A 25,954-nucleotide genomic window follows, 5' to 3' on the forward strand; every position below is an offset into this window, starting at 1 on the left:
ATGGCAACAGTCATAGTAATGGTTGACATTTGCCAAGCCCTCAGTGTGCCGGGGCTGTGCTTGGGGCTAGGGCTCTACGTGTGCATGTGCGCCGCCCCACTGAATTGTCCTGAGGACGCCAAAGTGATTTGAGAATTAGCCCCATTTTACAGGTGAAGAGCCTGAGGTGCAGGGAGGCACACAGCTTGCAGGTGCTGGGTCACATTGTACCCAGAGCAGCCTGGTTCTCAATGTTGACTCACTGGCATGCCATGGAGCATAGAGACAGTCACCCCACCCTGTCCCTGAGTTGGCAACTGTAGCAGAGAGGTGTCCCACATTGCTGCAGGGGGCGGAGGAGTAGTCTGGGGCAGCGCACAGCGGAACTTTCACCTGCTGGGAAGACCCGAGCCTCGGTAAGCAGCTCCCACAGTCCTGTTACCAAGGCAACGAAGACAGGGCTGTGGGACAGCGGTTGGCACCGCTGTGTCCCTCCACTCGTAAGAACCTTTGCTTGCTGTGGCCTTGGCTTCGTCCTTCACCCAGTGTTTAAACCCCCACCAAGGAACCCAATCACATCTTCATCCGTGGTTAGCCCCGGGACACCTGCGTGTGTGTGTGTGAGACAGCCCTTCTCATCCCCTTCCCGCCGCGGTTTTCCTGATGTTTCCACGAGCATGACATCAGGTGCATCCAGGCATTCATTCTCTATTCATTCTCTCGCTTCCTATAGACTAACAGGAACCATTTGTCAACCGTGTGTTCCCGAATCTCTCCTGGCTTCACGCCCCTCCTGTGTAAACATGGGGATGGTGAGTTGTGTCTGCCTCAGAGAGTTGTGGGGAATACAGAATTAAAACACGTCTAGCACTCAGTGAGCGGACCAGTTTCACGTCGATGCCGTAACAAGTCAGTATACACCCCAGAGACGTAAACGAACGCACACTTACTATCTCGCAGTTCTGGGTGTTAGAAGTCCTAGGTGAGTTTCTCTGGACTGAAGTCAGCCCAGATGAGACTTGCGCTCTGCCGGTAGGCTTTAAGGAGGTCAGCCTTCTTGTTTGTCCAGCTCCTAGAGTCCACCTGTTTGTGGCTCGGCGGCTGGTGGCTCCTCTTCCTTATGTCTGTGTATGGTCTGTGTGTGCACGACTGCGCGCATCATGGCGGATGGTGTGAAGGATGGGCTACAACCTTGGGTGTTGGTCCTTGCTCTCTGCCTGGTTTGAGATAGGTCTCTTACTTGGCTGCTCCGTAGGCCTGGGAACTTGCAGGGAGTTTCTTGTCTCTGTTCCCTGGCCTGCTGTGGAATACTGGGTTACACCTACACACTCCTGTGTTGCTCCTTATGTGGGCTGTGGGGATTCTAACTCCGATCTTCCCCACTGAGACACCCCTCCTCAGCCTCACTGGTCTTGTAAGCCATTGTGTAGCATATTCAAATCTCTGGCCCTGGGCCCTGCCTCTGAGTTTGGATTTCTGTCCCCCACACCTCTGTCTTATGAGGACCTTTGTATGAGGCTAATGACCCTCTTCAGGTAATCCGGGGTAATCCCTGCGTTTCAAGATCATTGACTTAATCACAGCTACCGAGTCTGTTCACGAGTGGTCTTCTTGGTTTCCGGATTGCACCTCAGCATCTTCGGGGAAGGGAGTGAGAGCTCTGTTTGGCTCGCCACCATAAGTGCGAGCTGTTTCCAGAAAACAACGGGGGGAACTCGCTAGCTTGGGGGAGGGACAGACAGAACTTGATAGTGTGCCCTTGCTAAAACCACTCAGTCACAGCTGTCCTGCCCCAGGACCGGCATGGCTGCCATCCCCTGTGCTGGCAGCTTCTTTCCTTCTAGGTCCTTGTGCATGCAGAAGCTCCTCACCCTTCAGGTCTCAAATGCGGCCTTCCCTAAGCCCTCCCGGGACACACATGTTCCTCTCTAAACTAAAACAGGTCCCAGCCTCACTTATTCTGTATCATGCCCCCATTCCTCCTCTGGAAGTCTTTCTCAGCTGTAAACTTTTTGTTTCTGAGTCTCCGTGATGTACCCTGTCTGCTCTCCGTGGGACAAAAGTTCCGGGAGGAGCAGGGCCCTGCTTGCTGTTGAATGTATCAGCAAGGGGACCCGGGCCAGGCCGGGGCTGTGTGATGAATGCTCACACTTTCTTGTGTGCGTGGGCTATGTTCTCATCATTGCAGATGGCTGTGCCGACCAAGGCTCCAAGAAGCCAGTTTGGGCCCCAGGTTCCCTTGAGTCCTCGGCATGTCTACCCCCCCACAGCCTACCTTCTACCTCCTTGCCCCATGGTTTTACTGCCGCCAGAAGGTTCTTGAGCAGAATGTGGGCAGTTCTGCTGCATCGTGTGAACGCGGCTCCCAGGCTGACGTGGATACCACTTGCCTTTTTTTAATTATTATTTTCATGTTTAGGTCTGTTGTGTCGGGTCTGGACTCCCCTGCCAAGACTAGCTCCATGGAAAAGAAACTTCTCATCAAAAGCAAAGAGCTGCAAGACTCTCAGGACAAGTGTCACAAGGTATTTATCTCCGCAGCCGGCCTCCGTCCTTGCTCCAGGATCCTCCCGCCAGTGTATGCCAAGGGATCCGCCTGGGGCCTCTGCTGGCACTGAGCCTCCTGATCCATAGAGAGCGAGGTGCAGCCTCCCTCGCCGAAGTCGCACCTCCAGCAGCTCAGAGGGAGATGAATTCGGGCCTAGACTTTGCTGTAAATCCTTTAAATCTTAACCAGAGGAGGCCCTGGATTTAAAACGGCCCGGCCCGGCCCGAGTCTCAGCATGACCCAGCCTGATGTCTGCTTCTTCAGGCAGGTGGGCCTGGGTCCTCGCCTGTGGCTGAGATGCATCCCATCTGCTCGGAGTGAGGCGAAGTCTCTCTTCCTAGTCTTTTAAAAGTCCTGCCTCTGTCACTGCGGCCACTGTGTTGATTATGCTCAACGTCTCTTAATACTCACTCACTGTTCCTGCCCAGAGGCAACTCTCTGAAAACTTAATAGATACCACCACTTGTGTGGGACTCCTAGGAGTGCAGACGAATAATTTACCTCTCGGCCTTGTCCTGGATCTGTCCTCTAGACCTTTGCAAGGAGATGGGGGGCACCAAGATGGATTTAGGGTAACATTAAAGTGACATCCGTGTAAGCCAATCCAATACCAGAACAGAAACAAACAAACAAGCAAAAAAAAAGCAAAAACGGTTACAAAATGACGATGGTGGGTTAGAGACGTGATCGTGCGGAGCGGGGCTTGGATGACAGGAGTGACCTAGCGTTTGGTGACTGTCCTTTTGAAGAACTGTATGCTCCTGGGCGAAGAAGCCATGGTATTTCCACCCCAGCTCTTGGTGAATTAGCGGTAACCCCTCCACCTGCCCCGTCCCCTGGCCCCAGGCCACCAGGTGGCCTAGGGACCTGCTTGAGATGCGCTTGCTCCCACGGAACCTCCCTGGGCCCTCTTAACCCCTCCGTGTGTTTATTTCAGATGGAGCAGGAAATGACCCGCTTACATCGGAGAGTATCAGAGGTGGAGGCTGTACTTAGTCAGAAGGAGGTGGAGCTGAAGGCCTCTGAGACTCAGAGATCCCTCCTGGAGCAGGACCTTGCCACCTACATCACAGAGTGCAGTGTGAGCCTTCCCCAAAGCCCCCTTCCCTCGGAGGTGGCATTTCCTGTCGTGTGTGGTGTGTGTCTCATCCTGTTTCATGACAGCTCCACGAGGCACATCACAGCCAATGGCAGAGAGTAGAGACAGACAGAGTGTGGGGGGGGGGGCAAGATCTGTGATTGTGATTGGCAGAGGAGCTGGAGCCAGGTATGGAGGTCCCCGAGGAAGAAACCGGTTTTTAGCAGAAAAGCCCACACGGGCTGCTGGGCACCACAGACCCTGCAGATGGGACTCATCTGTCACTGAAGCCTTCTGCAGAGGGCTCTCAACATCTCCTGTCCCGACCTCTGTGGTCTACACTGTGTCTGCATGATCAGCCTCGAGGACTGAACTCCCAAATCTGTACCAGAAAACTTAATTCGAGTTCGTTGGAAATCAATTTTTTTATTCTCTTAGAAGCATTGTAGTGCCAAGGAAATCGAGCCTTTGCGATCCAGACCCTCTGTCATTATTTCTCATACGACTCCATTTATTTATTTAATCTATCTATCTATCTATCTATCTATCTATCTATCTATCTATCCCTTTTCCTTCACAAGAGTAGACTGTCTTCTCCATTGTCTTGTGGGATTTTTCATTCAGGTGTTTTTCTAATGTGCCCAGTTAAACAATCTGAAGAGGTTGAATCACACATTTATAAGGAAAGGTTTTCTTTGTTGTTGTTATTGTTTCACAAGGGCGAGGAAACCTATAGACTATGACTGCTGTGTTTGTGTTCCAGGCTTGGCTGTCTTTCAGTGGCGGGTGACATTATTCAGCTGTGCCTTTCAGATGTCTCTATCAGTGCCATTGAAGCACGGAGGGAAACTGACGGAGGATAGGCATCTAGGAGGCTAGCCAGGAGTCAGATAGTCAGCCGGACTCTGAAATGGCTGCTGGGCAGACGGTGGAGCTGTTGCTTCTCTGAAACAGACATATGCACTTCAGAGTCCGGAAGAGCTTTTGATAGTCTAGAATACACTAGCCAGCCGTGGAGGTGGTGGTTCTAACAGACACAGGATCTTACTGGTTTCTAGTCCTGAACATACAAGTAAGTACCTGCCAAGATATGTAGACAATGCCAGGTGACTAGCTGGTAGAGTCCCAGGCTTGGCCCGTAAGGTTGTGAGCTCACGATGACCTTTCTTCCAGCAAGTGACGTTTGCAGGGTGAGAAGTGGACCCAACCGCTTGGAGTTATCGCCTTTGGTCTGTCACCCGAAACCGTCCCGATGTCTCGGAAGCAGCTTGCAGCCGTTTCAAACAGAACAGGGCCCGCACGGCATCCCCATTAAAATCTTTGCTCTCCGCAGAGTTTGAAGCGAAGTCTGGAACAAGCGCGGATGGAGGTGTCCCAGGAGGACGACAAAGCGCTCCAGCTTCTCCACGACATCAGAGAGCAGAGCCGGAAGCTCCAAGAGATCAAGGAGCAGGTAGGACCGCTCACTCAGAGCCCAGCGGCCCCGCTGGGTGCGGACAGAGACGGAGGACATAAGGGATACAGGCGGGCGGGTCATGTGGGATCTTTAGCTCCTCCGTGGTTATGGTCATACAGATCACAGCAGCTTACTTGTTCTGCTCCTTTTGGAGACCCCCCCAACTCATAATATCTACTGCTTTTAATAAAGAATAAAGCGAGCAGACCAGCCTAGGGGACAGACGGATCTGGCCTCCTACCGATTTCCTGTCACTCTCAGACCGAGAGTGACTTTTATTATGTTCTTAAGTGATTAGACAAAAAAGAAAAAACAAAATATTTTGTGACATGTAATTTTTTAAAATTCAAATTTCAGTTCACATAAAGATGTATTTTACTTATGCTCATTTCATTTATGGCGGCCTCCATGCAACAGAGGTATGAGTGAGAGGTTTTCAGGGTGTCTTAAAGCTAAAGCTGCTTACTCTGCCTTTTTATCAGACGCTTACCAACCACTTCTTTGGACGGCCCTAGAAGAACTCAGCATTTTTATAGCTTTTCAGATGCACTTTCTGTTGTTAAGAGACCAAGATCATTCAGTTTCCTACAAGGTCTTGGGGGCACACATGCTCGCACGCTCGGGCGCACACACACACACACACACACACACACACACACACACACACACACACTCACACACCCTTGAAGAAAAGTTTGAGGCATGGAGAGCAGTCAGAATTAACACAGCAAATCTGAGTACACAAACTCCGTCCCCCGAGTTTCCAAAAGAGAACAGAACAGAGACCTTTAAACAGCACCCCCCACGGCCTCCCCCCCCACGGCCCTCCCTTTCCTAAAAGGGTTTCTCTCTGGAGGCTCATTTTTACATCGACTCATTGTTTTCTTTTTAGCTTGGATTTTTTTTTTTGTCTTCTGAAGATACTGTAAATAGAAACTTTAATGAAGAGATGGAAATGAGTAATTGGAGAGCTGAATTATCAGCTGCCAGGCAACTCATTCACTTCAGGAAACCCTAATGGGACCACTGATGGGAGAGCGTTTTCCTCTCCGGGTAGTGCAAAACTTGGCCATCTGGGTGCTCAAGTGAAAGAAAGTCCCAGAAACTCCTGCAGATAGCTCAACCCGTTAGCTATTCTTTAAATGAGGATCATCGCGGGAGGTTTGTTGGCATACTCTCCTGCCATCTCAGCTCAGCTTATCTCAGGTTCTTTTTTTTTTTTTTTTTTTTTTTTTTTGAGTCAGGGTTTCTCTGTGTAGCCCTGGCTGTCCTGGAACTCGCTGTGTAGACTGGGCTGGCCTTGAACTCACAGGGATCCACCAGCCTCCGTTTCCTGAGTGCTGGGATTAAAGGTGTTCGCCACCATCGCCTGGCTTCAATGTTTTTCTAAATGGTGGGCGGACACCCTCCCACTGTGTCGGAACATTATAAATAAATATGTATGGGGAACTTTGCAAATGGGTCATCACGGCTCTGCACGGTGTCTCCTGGGAGGCTCTGAAGCTGAGACTTCTGCTTGGACAGGTGACTCACACCGCTTCATCAACATAGCTTTTCTTTCTTTTTTTTTAAGTCCCGAAGGTTGCAGGAGGAAGGACTCTTTATCTCCCATCAGTTCATTGTGTTCAGAAATTAATTTTGGGGACATCCTGGGGAAATGAAAGCTACCTTTGGCCAGCAGAGGGAGCAGCTGGTGTCCATGCTTTCCACAGGAAGAGAACTAACCCACCAGGACGTTTTGGAAAGCTCTGTTCCTCTGTGACTTCAAAGCCTTGTCTCTTGTGAATCACATTACAGCTGGCGTGCATGCAGAGTTTCAGATTTAATGGCTGGCAGAAGTTCCGACGGGGCCAGAGAAAACTTCTGGGTTCTGGATTTTACTTCTCGTTAGAGAAGGATATGTTTTACAAGGCGTGCTTTTTGTAGGCGAGGGATGTTTGTAGACATAGAATGCGCTTAAGGCTTATGGCAAACACGTAGTATTTAGTTTTTGGCACACTGGCTTCTCGTGGATTTAGGATGAGTCTCCAGATTTTCCTTTCGGAAGCCAGCTTTTTTTTTTTTTTTTTTTGTTCTTAGTTGTGTTTTTACCCAGTTATTTCTTCTGGAGCAGGCCCTTCTCATGGTTTGACTCCAACACCACAGAAGAGTGACAGTTCTTCTGGGAATCATTTGTGCCTCCCAGGACTTCTGGGGAATAGGACCAGTTGGGTCCGAGGCTCTGGGTGGAAGACTTGCTGTAGTAGATGGACAGTTCTTGTCTCTGTTTCTCCGTCCTGACCCATCCATCTCAGTGCCTGAGTCAGTTCCATGCTGAGCAGCAGCAGCTTTGTTAGCTGCCCATGCAGTCAGACCCTACGGTCTTCCCTCAGTCCCCTCTGGAACCAGGGATTTGCTGAGCAGTTGGCCCTGCTCAGTTCCCTGGAGTCTCCATCATAACAGAAGAGCAGCCAGGACTCCAGGAGCCGGAGGGGCTGTCCCTGGTGCTGATCTTCCTTCCCACTGAGGGCAGCTCAGGAAACTGAGGCATCAGGGTAGGGGGCAGCTGCTTTTGCCCTTTCTCTGGGAAAACACAAGCATTACATTCTCTTTACAAGTTTGACGAGGAAAAGGGAGCTTGAGGGCTGGTGAGATGGCCCCGTGGGTGAGGGTGCTTGCCCACAAGCATGAAGACCTGGGTTTGATCCCTGGGACCCACACAATAGAGGGAAAAACCCCACTCCTACATTTATCCTCTGACCTCCACAGGCCACACCATGGCATGCGCACACACACACACAAATAAATGGTAAATGGCATACTTTTTTTTTTTTTTTGTAGAGAAGAGTTTAAGGACAAAAACATGCCAGAGACCTAGGTCTTTGCTCTTCTCACCATGAAGGGTCTTGCCTGCTGGAGGCTCCTCTTTAACCTTCCACACAGCAGGCTTGGGGAGAGGGGACCACTGTGCTTTTAAGGTGGCACAATGACACATCAGACATGGGAAAGTCATTTGGAGTGGTAATCACATAATACTCAAATATTTTAATCTTCTCTTACACGTAGCCCAGGCCGGCCTTCAACTTGGGATTCTCCCGCCTCTGTGTCAGATTACAGCAATGTGCTCATACGTGGTTCAATTCTTCCCTTTAATCAACTTAAACAGTGCATTGCTGGGGGGAGGGAGTGTTGCGACATCCACGCTCCGCCTCTGGCTTACCCTCCCCCATGGAGGGTGATCATTGCTACCCGAACTCTGTGCAGATTTCGTAACCCTGCCTCCCCAGGGTCTGCTGGGTGAGGATCTGCTACAGTGAGCTCAGACAGGTACCTAACACCCTGCTATTATGGAAGGGTAAAGTGGGCCCGGCCAGATGGCTCAGTCATTAAAGGGCACTTGCCACTCAAGCACGCTGACTGTAGTTTGAATCCAGCACCCATGTGGTGGGAGAGAGAGCTGACTGACTGGAAAATGTTCTCTGACTTCCACATGCAAGCTGTAGCACGCGCATCCCCAGAATCATGCAACACACACACACACACACACACACACACACACACACAGAGAGAGAGAGAGAGAGAGAGAGAGAGAGAGAGAGAGAGAGAGGGAGAGAATATATATATATATATTCTATTACAGTGTGACTGGGATTGTAGTTCTGTGGCCAAGCACTTACCCAGCACATGCTAAGTTAGGGCCCCGCATCTCTAGCAACAAAACAAAATAACCCAAGTGTAAGTTGCAGTATGCCGAACTGAGACACAGCAGCCAACATCCTGTCTCGGTAGACGCCTCACCTTGCAGATGTCACCGGAGTTTATGGATGCCAAAGACAGTGCTGGCTTAATCTCTTGTCCTTCTCCTGTATCACCTGCCTCATCCTATCCTGCCCACGTTAGCCAGGGCATCATACTTTAGCCTTGATTTTGCTACTGAAGACTCTTTCTATACTTGGCTCCCAAGTTTCAAGGCTGTTGCCCGTTTCTTCTGGTAAATCTCATTGTGTGTGTGTGTGTGTGTGGGTGGGTAGGGGGTGGGAAGCCTTGATTCAAATGTTCTGGTTTGGTTTTAAGATTCATTTTGGAAAACATCGGACTGTTTGGATCATTTTGAGGCTTTTTGCTTCAGCGAACAAGAAAATTTTTCTTGGGGAAACTTTTTTTTCTCTCCCCTGCAAGTTATTTTGTCTCGGTACAGCGTTTTGCGACTCTTCCAGATTTCAGGGTGACTTGCATTGCAGGGACGATGCTAAGCTCAACCTTCCATTTTGAGCCCAGAAAAATTAATGGTGAGAAACTGACGATGATGAGTTTCACCTTGCCAGATGATTTCTTCCGAGGTTTCCAATTATCCGCTGGGGCTGTCTGAAAGGTTAATTTCAAAGCTAGTACCATATCTAATTGGGTTAGGGTCACGTGGCATCCGAAGGACAAATCCATAGAAACAAACACCCTTGGAAGAGAACCACGCACACAGTACCATCTTCATTCAGACAAAGCTCGCTCAGAGTGTCTGCTCATCCCTGGGGTTTTCTGAATTGGTGTGGTTGTTTGCTCAGAGTCTGATTCAGCAGCACGCGTGTTCCTTGTGGGGGGGGGTCACTGGACACACGCGTTCTGCAATGAAGCAATTTAACACCCTTTCCCTCTTCCCCGTCTCCAAATGCCCCTCCACTTTGCCTCTGTTTCAGATGACTCCGCTCACGTCTTTCTCTGCCCACCTGTCCTTTGACGCGTTTCTTCCGCTCACGCTCACTTCCATCCTCACTGCCCACCCTTTGTTGTGGTGTCCCCGGGTTCATCTTCCGTCCTTTGCCCGCTCTTTAGGAGTACCAGGCTCAGGTGGAAGAAATGAGGCTAATGATGAGTCAGTTGGAAGAGGACCTTGTGTCTGCCCGGAGACGCAGCGATCTGTACGAATCTGAGCTGAGAGAGTCTCGGCTTGCCGCTGAGGAATTCAAGCGGAAGGCAACCGAATGTCAGCACAAACTGATGAAGGTAGTCAGCCACCCTCCAAGAGGGGACTTTGGGGGCACGGACCCGGATGACCTTCACAAGATGCAAGGCCACGCTGGCTCAGTGAGTGTAGGTTGGAGACGAAATGAGACTCTGTGAGAAACCCCCCGTCTTCATTTGTAGATAACATTATTATTGTTTGTTGTAATGTCGGTCGCAGAGACCAAGGAAGTACAACAGGTGTTGTATGCAGGCTGTTGAGATTCTCCAATGCGTCCTATGTCTTCTTACCCACAGGCTAAGGACCAGGGGAAGCCTGAAGTGGGAGAATATTCCAAACTTGAGAAGGTGTGTATTCTGTGATTGGGTTTACTGTTTGGAACAAATGTTTTTGGAATATCATCGGTGATTGCTTACCACATAAGAGTACTTACTTTGGTAGAGACAGCTATCGTATTTTATTTATTTATTTTTGTGGGGGGGGAGTGGGGGGATTGAATGCAAGCGTGCACCTGTCACTGCTACGCTGTGCTTCACGCCCCTACATTTTAATGGCTTCTGAATGTCCATGTCAAGATTTAGCTGTGGTTCTAAAGAACCACACTAAGAAAAAGAGAGTTTCATGCGTCTAGTCTCGCTGTACAGTTGAGGATGACAGATACTACGCATCCTACTGACTCCATCTCCCAAGTGCTGGGACTTCAGGAGCATGCCACCATGCCTACCCAAAACACTCTCTTCCTTCCTGTCTCTTTCTTCTTTTTTTGGGGTGGGGTGGGGGAGGGGTCGTACTTCACCACAGTAACACACAAACCCAGGCCCGCGGTAAATTTTCTATTGTGTTAAGGCGCTGAGCAACTCTCTCTTCATATGTGCTGCTGCGCTTTCATGTTGCGGCACACCCACGCAGGCAGGCCAGTGTCCTGTGCTAGTAAGTTCTAGAAGGCAAACCCCAGAGGACCACGCTGCAGGTAGCGAGACGCAGGCTCTGATCGCTGTCTGTTCTCTGTCCCGGCTCTAATTGTAGATCAATGCCGAGCAGCAGCTCAAGATCCAAGAGCTCCAGGAGAAGCTGGAAAAGGTAGGTCTGGCCAAGAGGGTTGTGAGGGGTCTCCCCATTCCCCTATCTACCCCACCCGGGGCAGTAAAGATGAGAGGAGCTGTCAGTCACCGGCAGCGAAGACGATGGAGGGTGTGCGCACTGGTACTCTGATACCAGGGTTTGGGATCTAAGTTTTCCTTTTGGAACGTGGTGGCAAGATTTTTTTTTTTTTTTAAACCAAACTTGTGTGAGACTCTGAGACAGAAACCCAAAGGCTCCAAAGGCACCTTCTAGTGCCATGGGGGTGGGGATGGGGGGGTGGGGTGAGGGATAGGGGGGTGGGAGTGTGTGTGGGGGGGCAGGCTCTCATTTAGCATATTTGTAGGGGAAGCCTGGCTCCTTCTCTACCAGGGCTATGACAGACCCCTTCTCTGGAGACTGTTGGTGGCTCCCTGGTGTTATGGTTTAATTGTGTATGTGGAGGTGGGGGGGGGAGGTACTGGCAATATTTGTGCTAATGGCCCTGCCTCATTTGCACTTTAAAATTTTTTGTTGGCAGACCCTGCTTTAGCTTATTAAGGAGTAACTGACCAATGAAAGCCATATTTGTAGTGTACAGAATGGTGTTCTGATGTGTGCATTCAGTTGTGCTGTGATCAGGCTAATTAGCATCTCCTGCTCTCTGTTTTCTGTGATGGGGATGGCTAAGGTCCACTCTCCACAATTCCAAGACTTCTCTAGCTGGACACCAAAAGGGCCCAGCCGAAGGGCAGAGGGACATGCACATGTCTGTGCACACGCTTGCTGGTTGGTTTAATAAGGACAGTTTTCACTTCTTTAAAAATGTGCTGTGGTACCCATAGCTGTGGCGCTGTATTTCCAAGTCACTAAGCACATCCATGGGTTGGATGACGCATCCCTGGGAAATCTTCACCATTTACCCTCGGAAGTCTGTGCCATCCAATGAGTCTCCTTCTATTTGACTAACAAAATTAGCTTAAAAAAATAAATAAATGAAGGATTTTCTGCCACTAGTTCCCATTTGACATGTCACAGGTCTTAGAATAGGTGTTTTCTTGCAGTTTCCACTTTTTAAAAAATTTTACCAGAGTCTTGCTATATAGCCCAGGCAGGCACTGAACTCATAATTCTCCTTCTAGATGCTGGGATCACAGGCTTGTACCAGCCAACTGGCTGCACTTGTTGAAACTTCAAGCGATACACATTACATATGAGGATGCTTCATATATGTGTGTGTGTGTGTGTGTGTGTGTGTGTGTGTGTGTAAATAAAATGTAAACGTGTATATACTATACGTCTACATTTTGTCTGTCTCCCAAATTCAGATGTCATCCACAGTGCCGTAAAAAGCTGTAGTGCAGGTTAGACCAAAATAAAAGTCAATAAATGGCCAAACTAAGCAGCTTAGCCTTCTCTCCTTTTACCCTGTCGATTGTCACAGACCTGAGACTATTATAGTCTTTGAAAGGTCATAACTCAGCTAGCATTTGACCTTGCTTTCCAGTTGTAATTGCTTACACATTTCCCACAGGCAGATTAGTCAGAAGGAGCTAGATTAATTCTGGGCACCTTTTTGTTTGGTGTGTCTGTGTGTCTCACTGAATTGAAGACAGAAAAGATTGCCACTCACCCCAAGAAAGAGAAGTGCATCGATCGTAACCATGGGACATTAGAAAACAGTGCACCTAATACATACAGAACACGCAACAAGTGAACACGTGTGTTTTGAAGAATGGATCTGATGTGTTCCGCGCCACTGGCCTTTGCTGTTTTTCTGAATACACGTAGACACCTATGTCCTGTCCCCTCTTCTCCTGCCAGGCTGTGAAAGCCAGCACGGAGGCCACTGAGCTCCTGCAGAACATCCGCCAGGCAAAGGAGCGAGCCGAGAGAGAGCTGGAGAAGTTGCACAGTCGAGAAGATTCCTCCGAGGGCATCAAAAAGAAGTTGGCCGAAGCCGAGGTGAGTGGGGGCCCTGTCCTCAGCCCCAGGCCATCTAACCCCGGCTGACCTTGGTTGTGCTGAGGCAAAGAAACTGTAAAAGTCATGTTTGGCCAAACTCTTCCCCTCTGAAGATCCCTTCCAGCCTGTCCCAGCCGCTCTGAGGTGAGCAATGCCTGACTGGCTGTCCTGCCTGCCTCCCCTCTGGCCTCTGGACTGATCTGGGTTCTGTTTTCTCTAGGCTCCGCCGGCCGCTGCTCTAAGGTTTTCTTTCTCTTCCCTGCATTTTGCTGTTTCTAACACAGTGTGGATGCAACAGGTCGTTCTCCACGGCTTTGCCGGCTACCCTTGTCAGTGACTCTGGGCCTGTGTGTTGGGCCTTTTCTCAGTCAGGTTCTTTGTTGTTGTTGTTGTTGTTGTTGAAATCATTTTTATAATTATACTGAAAATACCAGTGGCTTTTCACTGTCAAAACTTAAACAGTGCAGACAGAGTCCGCAGCGAGACTCCTTCACCTGTCTCCGCCTCTCTGCCCCCCTCATTCGGTGTTTGTCTCACAGACTTGACTGTGACATAATCCGTTTTCGCTGTCGTGTGTGTCTGCCCCGGGCCTTTCCACTTCCCCACCATAGCCTGCATGTGACTCTGCCTATGCGCTGCTGTCTGGGGCCCGCCCTCCTCACGCGACTTCCTGGCTGTTTCCCACTGTTGCCCTGGAATCCCAAGCGTGTGTGTGACCGCAGTATGTCTCCAGAAGCTGCCTTTCCGTTCTTAGTCTCTTCATGCCGGTTGGGGCCACCAGCGTTCTCCTGCTTGCCCCACCCTTGAAACCTTGGCATAACCTGCTAGTCCGGGACAGTGGCGTTACCGAGTCCGAACAAAGCGTATCCCCCTCTGTAGCCTCCGCCACGCATGGTGCGGACCCCTTTCCCATTAGTTAAGCAGATGCTGTGGTTCTCTGATCTCCAGTTCCCAATCTTGCCTTCTCCCCGCCTGACTCACATAGGAGGAGGTTTGTGGACCCCCCCAGTTCTCCTGCCCCCCCCCAGCCTTTGAGGGCCTTGGTAGAGCTCAGGTGCACCCTGGAAGCTGGGTACACCGACCCCTGTGGAGCAACAGCCATTCGCCCCACAGACGCTGGTCTCCCTTCACTCGCTCTCACCCCGACCCTCGCAGGCGGTGGTCAGTCTGGGTTTGCCTCGGGTTCCCATCGCCTCCTGCCACCGCTGCCTTTACCCCCAGCGTTCTCTCTGTTGTGTGTGGACGCCCTTACCTGCCCACCTCACTCCAAGCTGCCCTTCAGCGTCTCTCTCCAGACCTCATGCCCCTTCACACCCTTAACTGTACGTCTAAAGGTCCTCCTTCCCGCCCGTCAGTCCCCCCAGTACTTTGTGCCTGTTTGCTCCCCACCCCCTCTTAACCCGTGTCCCGTTTGTTTGTTGTTTGTCTTATCTTCTCCGAGGGCAGGGTGACATCCTCTCCCTTTCTGTCTTTCCCATGATGCCTGGCGTGGAACTTCGCAGATAGTAGGTGCTTGGTAAATATTTGAATGAATGAATGCACTCTTGTAACCCACACAGCCGAGCACCTGAATTCTAGAGTCGCCATTGCCTCGGGTGCCCGAGATCTTTTTTTTTTTTTCCTTCTTCCCGACCTCAGAGTGTCTGCCTCTCGAGGGCTCTTTCCTTCAGCGCAGGTGGTATGCCCACAGCAGTTGCTCCATTAAAACTCTCTGATTGATTCACGACCTACAGGAACGCCGCCATTCTCTGGAGAACAAGGTAAAGAGGCTAGAGACCATGGAGCGTAGAGAAAACAGACTGAAGGATGACATCCAGACAAAGTCCCAACAGATCCAGCAGATGGCTGATAAAATTCTGGTGAGCAGGAATGACAGCTGCAAAGTTCAAAGATGAGAGGTCAGAGGTCTCAAAGGGAAGGGGGCAAGAAGGCTCGAAGGCCGTCCCACGGGAGGCGCCGTCGAGTAGGTGAACGGAGAGAGGTGGTGGCGGAGAGACCGCGAGGAGAGCAGAGCGGATGAGCCGACGCCGGACATTCCAGTGTCCGCTCTCGCCTGGCATTTTAAAGAATGAAATTGTGCGCTTATCCTTTTTTTTTTTTTCTTCTGATGTCCTCTCAGCAGAGTTTTGTTTGGCCTTTAATGTGGCAAAAGCAGTACAAAAATCTCTTGGGGTTTAGACTTGTAAGGCCAAAGCCCAGACTCGTGCTTTCAGAAAGGAAAGAAGTGAGTCACGTGGGTCGTTCTCCTCAGCCTAGTATCTGCCCCAGATCGCTGTTCGCCCACTCTGTCTCTGCTGGGTTGGCTCTCATTAGAACTTTACCCCTTTGCCTCCACTGAGCATCTTTCTTTAGGCTTGTCATCATTGGGATTCTGTCTCCAGCACTGATGACCAAATTAACTTAATCAGGGCAGCGGAGACCACAGAGGCCACGATGTCCCACCCGGGCTGGGCCGGGGCGGGGCGGGAGGGTGGGGTGGGAGGCCGCACCTTCCAGTCTTGCTCCCAAAGCTGAAGTTTGAGGTCATATTTAAGAAACTCAGGGATGACTTGGGATTCATGCCCAATCCTCCTTCTGTGCTTTTGATGCTTGTGGGAAATAAGGTGCCTGCAGCTGTGTGAGCTCAGGAATGGCTGACTTACAGGCTTGCGTAGCACTTAGCACCAAACTCTTCAGCAACAGCTGATGGGTTTCTCTGGGTATACCCACAGTGTGAGGGTGTTCTTGAGCCAAGGGGTAGGAGAGCAATTGGTCCCAGGGTTTCCCTTTGCCTCCCAGTCTTTATATTTATGTATGTACGCGTGTGTGTCTGCACACAAGACAGATGTGGTTGTCCCCTCTTCTGATATCCTGTTATGTCATCAGAATCTCTCTCGGCTCTTGTCAAGCATGTGAACTTTACTGTGAGCAAGGAAGGGCAGATCCGGCCACTGTTACCCCTTACCTGACTGTCGAGCAATCAATCACTCGAGCAATCAACTCTTGTGGTTCCGAAGCGTTTCTCTATGTAATGGTGGTGTGTTCATTCATTCATTCAACAAATATTTAATGAGCTTCTACTATGTGCCAGGCATTGTTCCAGGGCTGGACACATACCCCTGAGTTCCAGTAACTGTGTGACATAAGGAAGCGTTAACTCTGATGCTTGTGGTAAAAGAGATGTTTTAAAAAATAACAACAACAACAAAAAAAAAAAAAAAAAAAAAAAAGAGAGACAAAACCACCCAGTAGCGAGGTGCAGTCTCCGGTCTCAGCATCGGAGCGGTGGGTTTGTATGTTAACCTGTCTTTAGATCTCCATCCCCATTTCTGTGGTATAGTATGAGGACTGAACCCGAGACAAGGTGATCACCAAGTGACTTGTAACTAAACAGTCGAATCCCTATCCTGAATGTATCTCCTCAACTGCCCAAGTGCCTTTGTGTGTGGCTGGCTGTGCCTTCTTTTTCCCAGAGTGCACCTCTTGCTCAAGAACCCTGTGCTCAGGCTGCAGAGTATATGGGACATGGGCCAAGAACAGTCCCTCAAGCTGTCACATAACGATGATGCTGGCAAGCAGGTGCCCTTGCTTCAAAACGCTTGCCATTCCGCGCGAGAAGTTTCAGAACGGGTGACCGGGAGGCCTCATACGGCCCCCCCCCCCCCGCTCTAATCAAAGGCCTGCAGGCCTTCAGTGAACAAAGCCCGTGACATGTTTTTTATTAATTAGATTCCTGTTTACATTCAGCTTCCTGTGAGCACATCTGGTAGGTTGCGCACCTGGTCCTGAGACCGAGCATTTCGACAGCCTTCAAGGCAAAGCCTGCATGTACAGACTTGCTGGTCATTGTGTGTGTGTGACCCTCAAAAGCCGTCCCCCACCTTCCGTCCTGTGGACATACCCCGTGTGACTTCCTCATCCTTCCAAGTCCTTTACCGTTGTCCCCACTCCACGGAAGGAAATTCACGGTAGCATAAAGAGAAGAGAACTTGGGAGTAACGACTTCTGGTGTCAGTAATTAGCCAAGGTGTCCAGACTCCTGGTTCAGATGCAGCGAACGGTGTCTGCATTTAGTGCGCCTTTTAGTGACTTGGACGCCGTGTTTCCTGCAAGGTCGGTTTAAAATACACAGGCAGATGAGTTGGTGTAATTTTCAGATGAGTCATAATTTTGCTTAAAGGCAGAAAAGCAAAAGAACCTTCAACTCGAGCTTCTCGTGTGATGCCAAGTTCTCTCCTCGCTCGTGTGCACGCATGCATTTTCTTTGCCACTGCCCGTGTTTCCGTTCTTCTCCAGTCCCCATAGCGCTACTTCACGTAAGCATGGCATCACGTGTCCGTCCCCAGCATTCACACTCTCCACATGCCAGTCATTTACAGCAGTCACGCCAAACGGCACGGTTATTTTTACACTTACGCTAACTGTAACATTAGCTTTCCTTTTTAGCGAGGGTTCTTGAGCAATGCCTTCATGAATGAGGGGGACCCGTAGTATTGTTTATCTTCATAACGAATTAAAATCCCTTTTCTCATTTAAGGCCGATGAACATTAACCGTTGAAAACAGCCCGAGGCTCAGGACAGTGGTCAGGGTCTCTGTGTCATGCTGAACTCTTCAAGTGTTGCTTTGTTACCTTGATTTCTCTGTGTAAAGTGGAGCCGCTGCCCTGTCTCTCACAGCAACCGATCCGGTCTCACAGCCCACCAGCTGTGTGTGTGTGTGTGTGTGTGTGTGTGTGTGTGTTTGTCTGTCTGTCTGTCTCGTGTGTGTGTGTGTGTGTGTGGCTGTCTGTCTTGTGTATGTGTGTCTGTCTGTCTTGTGTGTGTGTGTGTGTGTCTGTCTGTCTTGTGTGTGTGTGTCTGTCTGTCTGTCTTGTGTGTGTGTGTGTGTGTGTGTCTGTCTGTCTGTCTGTCTGTCTGCTTGGGCTTGGGAGAGCCAGGGCCACACAGTGGCGCCTTCCTTCCCAAGACCCTTGGTCTAGTATTGGAGGAGCAGCGGCTGCCTGTCACCTGTGCGCCCATGGCAGTTGTGTTCCCTGTGGGCGTCTCACGTGCGTTGGTGGCGTCCGTCCCCCCGAGCACGCCTGACTGTCTGTTCTTTGTGTCCAGGAACTGGAGGAGAAACACCGGGAGGCTCAGGTCTCGGCGCAGCACCTGGAAGTACACTTGAAACAGAAAGAAGAGCACTACGAGGAGAAGATTAAAGTAAAGCCACCCCGCCGCTCTTGTCTGCCGCCGTCCACAGCACGCATGCGGCTTCTTGCATGCACGGGCACTCGGGCTCACCGCTTGCTAGAGCAAAGGGCGGGCCGGGGTATACGCTGTCCTTACTGCCCGATTTGAGGCTTTCAAGCCTGGAGCCTAAAATAGTCTTCATTCCATACCGTGGTCCTGAATTCACTTTCACTGCGACTCGGGGCGTGGCTATTTAGATTTCTTTCTCATCTCTGGCTTCCTTCGGAACCTCTCCCTTTGGTTTAAAGTACATCCTTGAGAACTTAATTTTGTGACGCTCTAGTGTCGTTCTGAAAACGTGTTTTAGCCTCATTTACAATTTTTCTATGTTGCAGTTTGCACGCAAACATGTGTGTGTGCGCGTGTGTGTGTGTGTGTGTGTGTGTGTGTGTGTGTGTGTGTAATACCTGAAGAGGCCAGAAGAGGGTGTTGGATTTTTTTTTTTCCTGGAGCTGGAGTTACAGATGGTTATGTGTCACCTGACATTAGTGTTGGGAAGCAAACTCAGGTTCTCCACAAAAGAGCAGCCAGCACTCTAGCTCCTTAGCCTCGTTTTTCAGAAATGGTATCTATCATGGCACAGAATAGACTTTTTTTTTTTTTTTTTTTTTTTTTTTTTAACATGTCCTTCATTCACTTTTTTGGCACCCTTTCCATTACGGTCTCTTGTGTCTTCCCCCACACCTGTTAGTTCCCTTTCACCTCTCAAACAGCCACCACAGTCCCCTGCCACTTTTGCGTTACATATTCTTGAATGTGCATTTTTAAATTAGTCTATTTGTCCTGTGTAACAATGTCCACCCCATTCTTTCTTTTCAAGAAGAATACCTTTTAATTACCTGAGAATTTTGCATGTATCGTACAATGCATTTTGATCATTTTTACCCATACCCCCCCCACTCCTTCATACGACCTCCAGCCACTCCCCGAGTTCAAGTTGTGCTGCCTACATACACGTGGCGGCCTCATCCTTAGGCTTACCTTGTTCGCCTCTGGCTGCCCAACCCCACTGCCTTTTGGCTTTTATTTTGAAGTCATCTGTCAATCTTCTGTTACCTCCTTGAGAATGAACCCAAGCCTGTGTGTGTGTGTGTGTGTGTGTGTGTGTGTGTGTGTGTGTGTGTGTGTGTGCGTGTGCGCGCGCGCGTGCGTGAGTTTCTCTCCATCTTTATTTTTTCCGAAGTCTTTCTGTAAGTTGTTGGGATGTTGGGCTCTTTTAATTTATCTCATTTGAAATTTTGAGTGGATTGGCACATTTTTTTTTAACTCAAAGCCCAGGTTAATCATATTTCAAGTGTTCAATATATTTCAAGTATGATTTGCATCTTCTGTCTTTGCTGCCATTTTGAGAACTACAGACCTGGGCTGGATCTTCTGGGATCCACCCTCTCCCATGCTTTTGATTCTCTGTCTCCCTGTGCTGTGGCCTGGCTACATTCTGCTTCCTTGCTTTCCACTCTGCCAGCCCTCTCTCAGCTGTGTCTAAACTGCTGGCAGACCAGCCTGTTGAGGTTTTAACTTCAGGGATCTGTTGGATATCTCGGCGGCAGATACTCTATTTGCTTTACTCCCAAACTTTAGTAGGTTATTGAAGGCGGTTTTTGATTGTGTATATTTAGCCGCTGGTCTGCCTTTCATTTCTTTAACCAAAGGAGCCACGTCTACCTGATGACCGGTGCTCCAAAGCTTGGCTTTTGTCAGGCTGCCCGTCGTCTTTGGCCAGTCACTAAGGGGGATTTTGCCATCGGCCTTCTTTCCCACTTCTGGCTGTTGAGACGGAAGCTTCGGTTCATTTGGCTCAGCCAATGGCTCCGGTTATCAACAACTTTGCTTTAGTCATTCTTGCTTACTCTGCCCTTGATCCCCTCAGACCTGAGCCTAGGTCCCGTGACTTCGGCCATCAGAACCCTATGTGGCCTCTTCTTTGTCCACACATTACAAGAGGCTGTCAGTGTCTGTGACGACCCTGACCTGTGTTTGTTTGCACCCTCAGCATTTAAGAGGCCGTCTCCTGGCCAGCCCAGTGCGTGCGTCCTCGCCCAGCTACACCGCCGCCGCCGCCGCCGCCACCACCACCCTGCCACTCTCTCTTACCTGTGGTTAAGTTCACTAACTTTTATTAGAGGACTGCAGGAAAATGTCCAGATGTGGCCCCAAAGGCAGTGTGACCGCTTAGATTTATGGAACTCACCGTTTAGAGTTTGTAGCGTCTCCCAGCATGCCCTCATGATGACAGTGACCCCCTGTGTGTGTGGGGGGGGTTCCACTGTGGGGTTTGAATGATGATGCTGTGACGTATCTGTGAAAGACCATGTCTGTCTTTCATCTCCCTCCCCCTCACTGTGATCAACTTCCTGCCAGTCAAACCCAGTCAAAGCCGAGATGCTCTCCTTGTGGGTGGAGGCTTGTCCCTCCCTCTTGACCACATGCAGGTCGTTGGCCAACTCGTCGCTGCCAGGGTCAGTGTCTGACTTAGGACAGTCGTCCTGAGCAGCCTTCTCGCCTCCCATGAGCTTCCTGGAGAAGGGGCTCCCTTAGCCTGGGTATAGTGTGTGTGATACAGTCTCTGTCTGGTCCCTTGAAGCTAGACAACCCAGGAACGGTCGCAGAAAAGCTGTTTCGCTCTGCCTTCTCTACTGGGGTCCACATGAGCTGATTCTTGTGAGCTCTCCCACATTGGGTCACTGGTTCCAGCTTCTGAAAGGCCATTTCGGTGGTAGCTCTGTTCATACCCTGGATCCGCTGTGCTCTTGTGCATAATTTTAGAATAGCCCTCAGACATCCAACAGAACGGTCCCTTTATTGCCCCACAGAGTGTTCCCACCCCTCATGACCCCGCTCGCCACCTCCGGTCTTCTCTACCAACTTTCATTCTATGGTTATTTTCTTCTTCATCAGTGAATGCTAGTTTAAAGCTCTCTTTGATATTTGTTCTTCCCTTCACCACGCGGACCATTCCCTGCTGACTGGCTCTCTTCTCGGGGCGATGGACCTGGAAGCCATTAGAGGGCCCTTCACAATAGACGTTGTGGGGCAGGCACATTTCAAATCCCGCCTGTGACCCCGATTCTGGCAGCTTTATTTCCATCCTCCTGTCGGATGTCGGATGGCAGTGGGTGTTATTCACAAAAGCAAAGTGAGGCCTTTGTGATGAGAGGCATAGGCTCTCTCCTGGTCAAAGGCGGGGGAGTTCAGTACCTTCTTTCCCCCCCCGACCCTCCGTGGTTTTGGTGACCAGGAGGGCCGAGTGCCTTGCAGAGCATTAGATCAAGCTGGTGGGTTGGTGATGCCGTTACTGTTTTATTTTTTCCTCTTTGGGAATAGGTGCTCCCCGAGGCAGCCCGAGCCCCGAGGACACAGAATTTCTCTCTTCCTGAGAACAGTGTCTTTTTTTCCCCATGGATTTTTAGTCCCGGTTACATCAGAGGAAAAAGACATCTTTGCCCCCTGTCTTTATATAATCTTTGCCACCCACATACTGGTGGGCAGCACCCTGTTGTTGCCAGCTGTGTCAGGGCATCAGCCCCAATCACCCAGACTTTCTGGCCCTTCAGCTCCTGTCCTTCTGAGGTGCACGGCTCGGGAGAGGCCAGAATTCATTTTGTTCAAATTAGGAGAAAGGCATGTTCTGAAAAAGCACTGGTATATTGGCTAAGAAAAAACACCCCCAGGTAATGTTCTCGACCGCTGGGCGCTTCCCTCTCCAGGACTAGGTGCTGAGCACTCTCTCTTCCCACTCACTCGTTCTGGAAACAGCTTCGTTCTGGTCATGGCTCTCTGGTCTCTGCAGCTGCCCGGTTTCGCACCGGGCGCCTGGTTTTGGGCAGCTGGTGGCAATGTTCTTGTCTTCATGCCATCTTGGTGAATAAGTAGACTCTGCTCAGGTTTCACCTTCTCTTTGCCCCTGGGGCCCCTGCTCCCTCTTCCCCTCCTCCCCCAGTTTAGCTCCCTGGGTGGCTCACTTCTTATGTCTCCGTAGGTGCTGGACAATCAGATAAAGAAAGACCTGGCCGACAAGGAGAGCCTGGAGAACATGATGCAGAGGCAGGAAGAGGAGGCCCACGAGAAGGGCAAAATCCTCAGCGAGCAGAAGGCGGTAGGTAGTGAGGCCTGGAATCACGCCATTTCATCCGGTCGGTGGCTTGTCCTCTCCGTGACATCCTACGGGGTTGATGGGTACTGGGGAGCTTTGTCAGCTTCCTGTCCCCGAGGAACAGGGGTGGGATTCATGGTCTCCAGGGACTGACTCTGCAGATAGACGGTCCTTAAGAAGGGCTGTGGACGGACGGCACCCAGCGGCCCTCAGTCTCCCACATCTCTCTCTCTCTCTCAAATTTGCTGATTTCTCTCCCTTCAAACTTGCTGGGCACGGGACTGGTCTGTGATGCATGTAAATCCATATTATCCCAGACGTTTGTGGGGGCTTTCCATCCCAGAATTCCCTGAGGGAAGGACTAGCTGAAGCACGTGCGTGGCGTGCACGAAGACGCTGGGTCCGCCCTCCTCCCCTGAGCTCTGAAGGAGAAAGTGCCAGTGCAGAGAAATAGGTTGTAATGTGTTCCTGGTTATGTGTTCAAGGCCCAGGGTGTATACACGAGAGACTGGGATGTAGTGAGCCCTGCTTCTCTGCAGGACGGCAGTTTCCCGGCTAGGCCCACTTAGTGTGGAGACCCTGGCTTCAGCTGGAAAAGTAACTGAGCGCCACCCACAGCCATGTGTTCATCCATCGATGAACGCCATCCATTGAGCAGTGACACCTGTGTCTCTTGTTACCTCCGGCCAGTCGGCCTGTGTGGACCTTTGTTTGTAAGGACACTTTCAGTTTGGGTCCCAAAACCCACCCTCACCCCTGTGGGATGTGACTGTCCACGTGTGTGGTGTGTGTGAGGTGCCAGAGGTCTCCTGTGTTCCAGATGATCAACGCCATGGATTCCAAGATCAGATCCCTGGAGCAGAGGATTGTGGAACTGTCCGAGGCCAACAAGCTTGCGGCAAACAGCAGCCTCTTCACCCAGAGGAACATGTAAGCCTGTTTACTGTGCTGCTTTTGTCCGGTGGACCCGCCACAGGGCCAGTCACAGATGTGCGTCACTTGCGTAGTCCTGCCCTCCTTTGAATGGTCTCACCTCCGCAGGCTTCTCAAGTCAGTCACCCTTTTATTTTGTTTTGCTTTGTTTTTTTTTTTTTTTTTTTTTTTTTTTTGAGGCAGAGTCTTTCTGGGTAGCCCTGGCTGGACCTTGAACTCACAGAGGTCCGCCCGCCTCTGCCTCCCTAGTGCTGGGATTAAATGCGGGCGCCATCACCACCCGGCAGGAGTCAGGTGTGCTTAAGTACTTTAGATCTCTAACAGGCCTCATGGTACTTTCCGGCAGCTGCCGAGGCTGATTATAGTTTGGTTCTGGATGGTTGTTGTCCCTGTTGCCGTCCTGGCCTGCTGTTAATCAGCTGGAGGTGACCTTGTGTGATCCCAGGTCAGCCACGTGCCCTGTTGGAGGAAGCACCCCAGAGTTCTAGAAGGAGCGTCTTTCACAGAGCATGTTGTGAGCTCTCAGAAGACGATTCTACTCAAAGGAGGCCATTCCTTCTACTCTGTATATAGGCTCTAAAAGAAAGAAAGAAAGAAAAAAAAAAAAAAAAAAACAAAAACAAAAAAACGAAAAGGTCTATCAAAAGATTGAAATGGTAGCATCTGGTTCTTGACCGTACTTAACCCTGTAGATGAGGGGCTGACTCCCCATGCGGGCCCACGCCTGTGAGGCCGGCTTAGGAGGGCGATGACCTTGGGGTGCTACTGAAGGTGCACAGTCTCCCTTTCTGCCTGCTGTACCTCTGTTGATTCTGTTTGGAACCCCTCCCCCCACACCAGGAAGGCCCAGGAAGAGATGATTTCAGAACTGAGGCAGCAGAAATTTTACCTGGAGACGCAGGCGGGCAAACTAGAGGCCCAGAACCGAAAGCTGGAAGAGCAGCTGGAGAAGATCAGCCATCAAGACCACAGCGACAAGAACCGTCTGCTGGAGCTGGAGACGAGGCTGAGGGAGGTGAGGATGAAGGGCGGTCCCTGGACAGGTCTTGCTGGGGGAATCCAGTCCCCGAGCCAGCCAGCCAGCCAGCCAGTCCCCAAGCACAAATCCGTACACACTGGAGGGCTTGCACACCGTGAGTAAGGGCATACAGTGGCCCACGTGGATCCAGGTTGGAATTCGCCTTTATTTATCACTAGTTTAGAAAACAGGGTTGGGTGTGTGCGCGCACATGGGTGTCCACACATACCACAGCGTGCCCGCGGCAGTCAGAGGACAGCTTTGGGGAATTTGGGTCTCTTCTTCTACCGCGTAGGCTCTGGAGGCCAAGCTCAGGTTGCTCAGGCTTGGCGGCTAGCACTTTAGCCGGTTGAGCCATCTTGCCAGCTCCCTTGGTTCTCTGTTGATAGATAATTGTGTTCGTGCTTCAGGCTCCTCGTCTCTGAAGAGTCAGTGGTGATGTTTCTCCTTTTAGGGCTCTGCTGGGGTCGTGGAGGTTGATGAATCTGTGCAGCCGTGGCTGAGCAGTTCCCCCTTCAGCGAGGTTTAATGAGGGCCACGAGATGTGCAGTGCATGCGTGGGCAGATGCGTGGGCTGGCTACAGGCCTGTGGCTGAGGCAGAGGCCTGTCTTACAATGACGGGAGATTAAAAGACAACCAGGTTAAGCTTTGCCTGATGGAGGAAAACTAGGAAGAAGCCATGCCCTTCAGAGGAGAATGTAGCAAGTATGGTTGGGGATAATGCTGAGTTTCCCGTTAAACCAGGAAGCTAGATGCAGGTATCATTGTGTATTTGTTAAACACCTACTGTGTGTCAGCTAGTAGCAAAGGTATACAGTGGTAATATCAGATGATGAGTAGCAAAGGTATACAGTGGTAATATCAGATGATGAGTAGCAAAGGTATACAGTGGTAATATCAGATGATGAGTAGCAAAGGTATACAGTGGTAATATCAGATGATGAGTAGCAAAGGTATACAGTGGTAATATCAGATGATGAGTAGCAAAGGTATACAGTGGTAATATCAGATGATGAGTAGCAAAGGTATACAGTGGTAATATCAGATGATGAGTAGCAAAGGTATACAGTGGTAATATCAGATGATGAGTAGCAAAGGTATACAGTGGTAATATCAGATGATGAGTAGCAAAGGTATACAGTGGTAATATCAGATGATGAGTAGCAAAGGTATACAGTGGTAATATCAGATGATGAGTAGCAAAGGTATACAGTGGTACTATCAGGTGGGTAGCAAAGGTATACAGTGGTAATATCAGATGAGTGTTCCTGACCTAGGAGCAGGGGTGTGTCGGGTTGGTGAGCTGGTCCCAAATAAACAGGCCTGGAAAGCTGTTCCTTACAGTCAGACACCTGGGCCAGGAGGGAGGCTAGTATCACATGCACAGTAGGTGCTCAGATGTTTACCATGGCGTCTGCCAAAGAGCAGATTATCTTTCCTAAGGAAAAGACGGTTGAGCATTGGAGAGGGTCAAACCGTGGAGAAGGGACACGCACGGCTCCCCACGTCTGTTTTAGCTGGGCTCCAAAGACCGAACATAGTCCCATTCCCAGAGCTGGTCGAGGTACCGGTCCCCTCCACTAGCGTCTCCCAGATCCTTGTGATGCGCTCTCTGGCATCATCTTCAGCAGCTTTTTATTGCAGGTTCTTTGAGACAGTGTCCACCCTGTCCCAGC

At 50.3% G+C, this 25,954-nt stretch overlaps 1 protein-coding gene across 1 annotated transcript in view; it reads left to right on the plus strand.

Moving 5' to 3' along the window:
• Cit (citron rho-interacting serine/threonine kinase) overlaps positions 1-25,954 on the plus strand; it is a 162,097-nt gene that overhangs the window by 74,147 nt on the left and 61,996 nt on the right. The window contains exons 10-21 of the mRNA XM_051176511.1: positions 2,399-2,504; positions 3,465-3,608; positions 4,939-5,058; positions 9,868-10,038; positions 10,294-10,344; positions 11,024-11,077; positions 12,881-13,021; positions 14,755-14,880; positions 18,108-18,203; positions 22,213-22,329; positions 23,147-23,256; positions 24,100-24,274. Of these exons, the coding sequence (XP_051032468.1) occupies positions 2,399-2,504; positions 3,465-3,608; positions 4,939-5,058; positions 9,868-10,038; positions 10,294-10,344; positions 11,024-11,077; positions 12,881-13,021; positions 14,755-14,880; positions 18,108-18,203; positions 22,213-22,329; positions 23,147-23,256; positions 24,100-24,274 (1,411 nt within the window). The remainder of the gene's footprint in view (positions 1-2,398; positions 2,505-3,464; positions 3,609-4,938; positions 5,059-9,867; positions 10,039-10,293; positions 10,345-11,023; positions 11,078-12,880; positions 13,022-14,754; positions 14,881-18,107; positions 18,204-22,212; positions 22,330-23,146; positions 23,257-24,099; positions 24,275-25,954) is intronic.

The sequence above is a fragment of the Phodopus roborovskii genome, unplaced genomic scaffold (genome assembly GCF_943737965.1).
Source record: "Phodopus roborovskii unplaced genomic scaffold, PHOROB, whole genome shotgun sequence".
Lineage (NCBI taxonomy): Eukaryota > Metazoa > Chordata > Mammalia > Rodentia > Cricetidae > Phodopus > Phodopus roborovskii.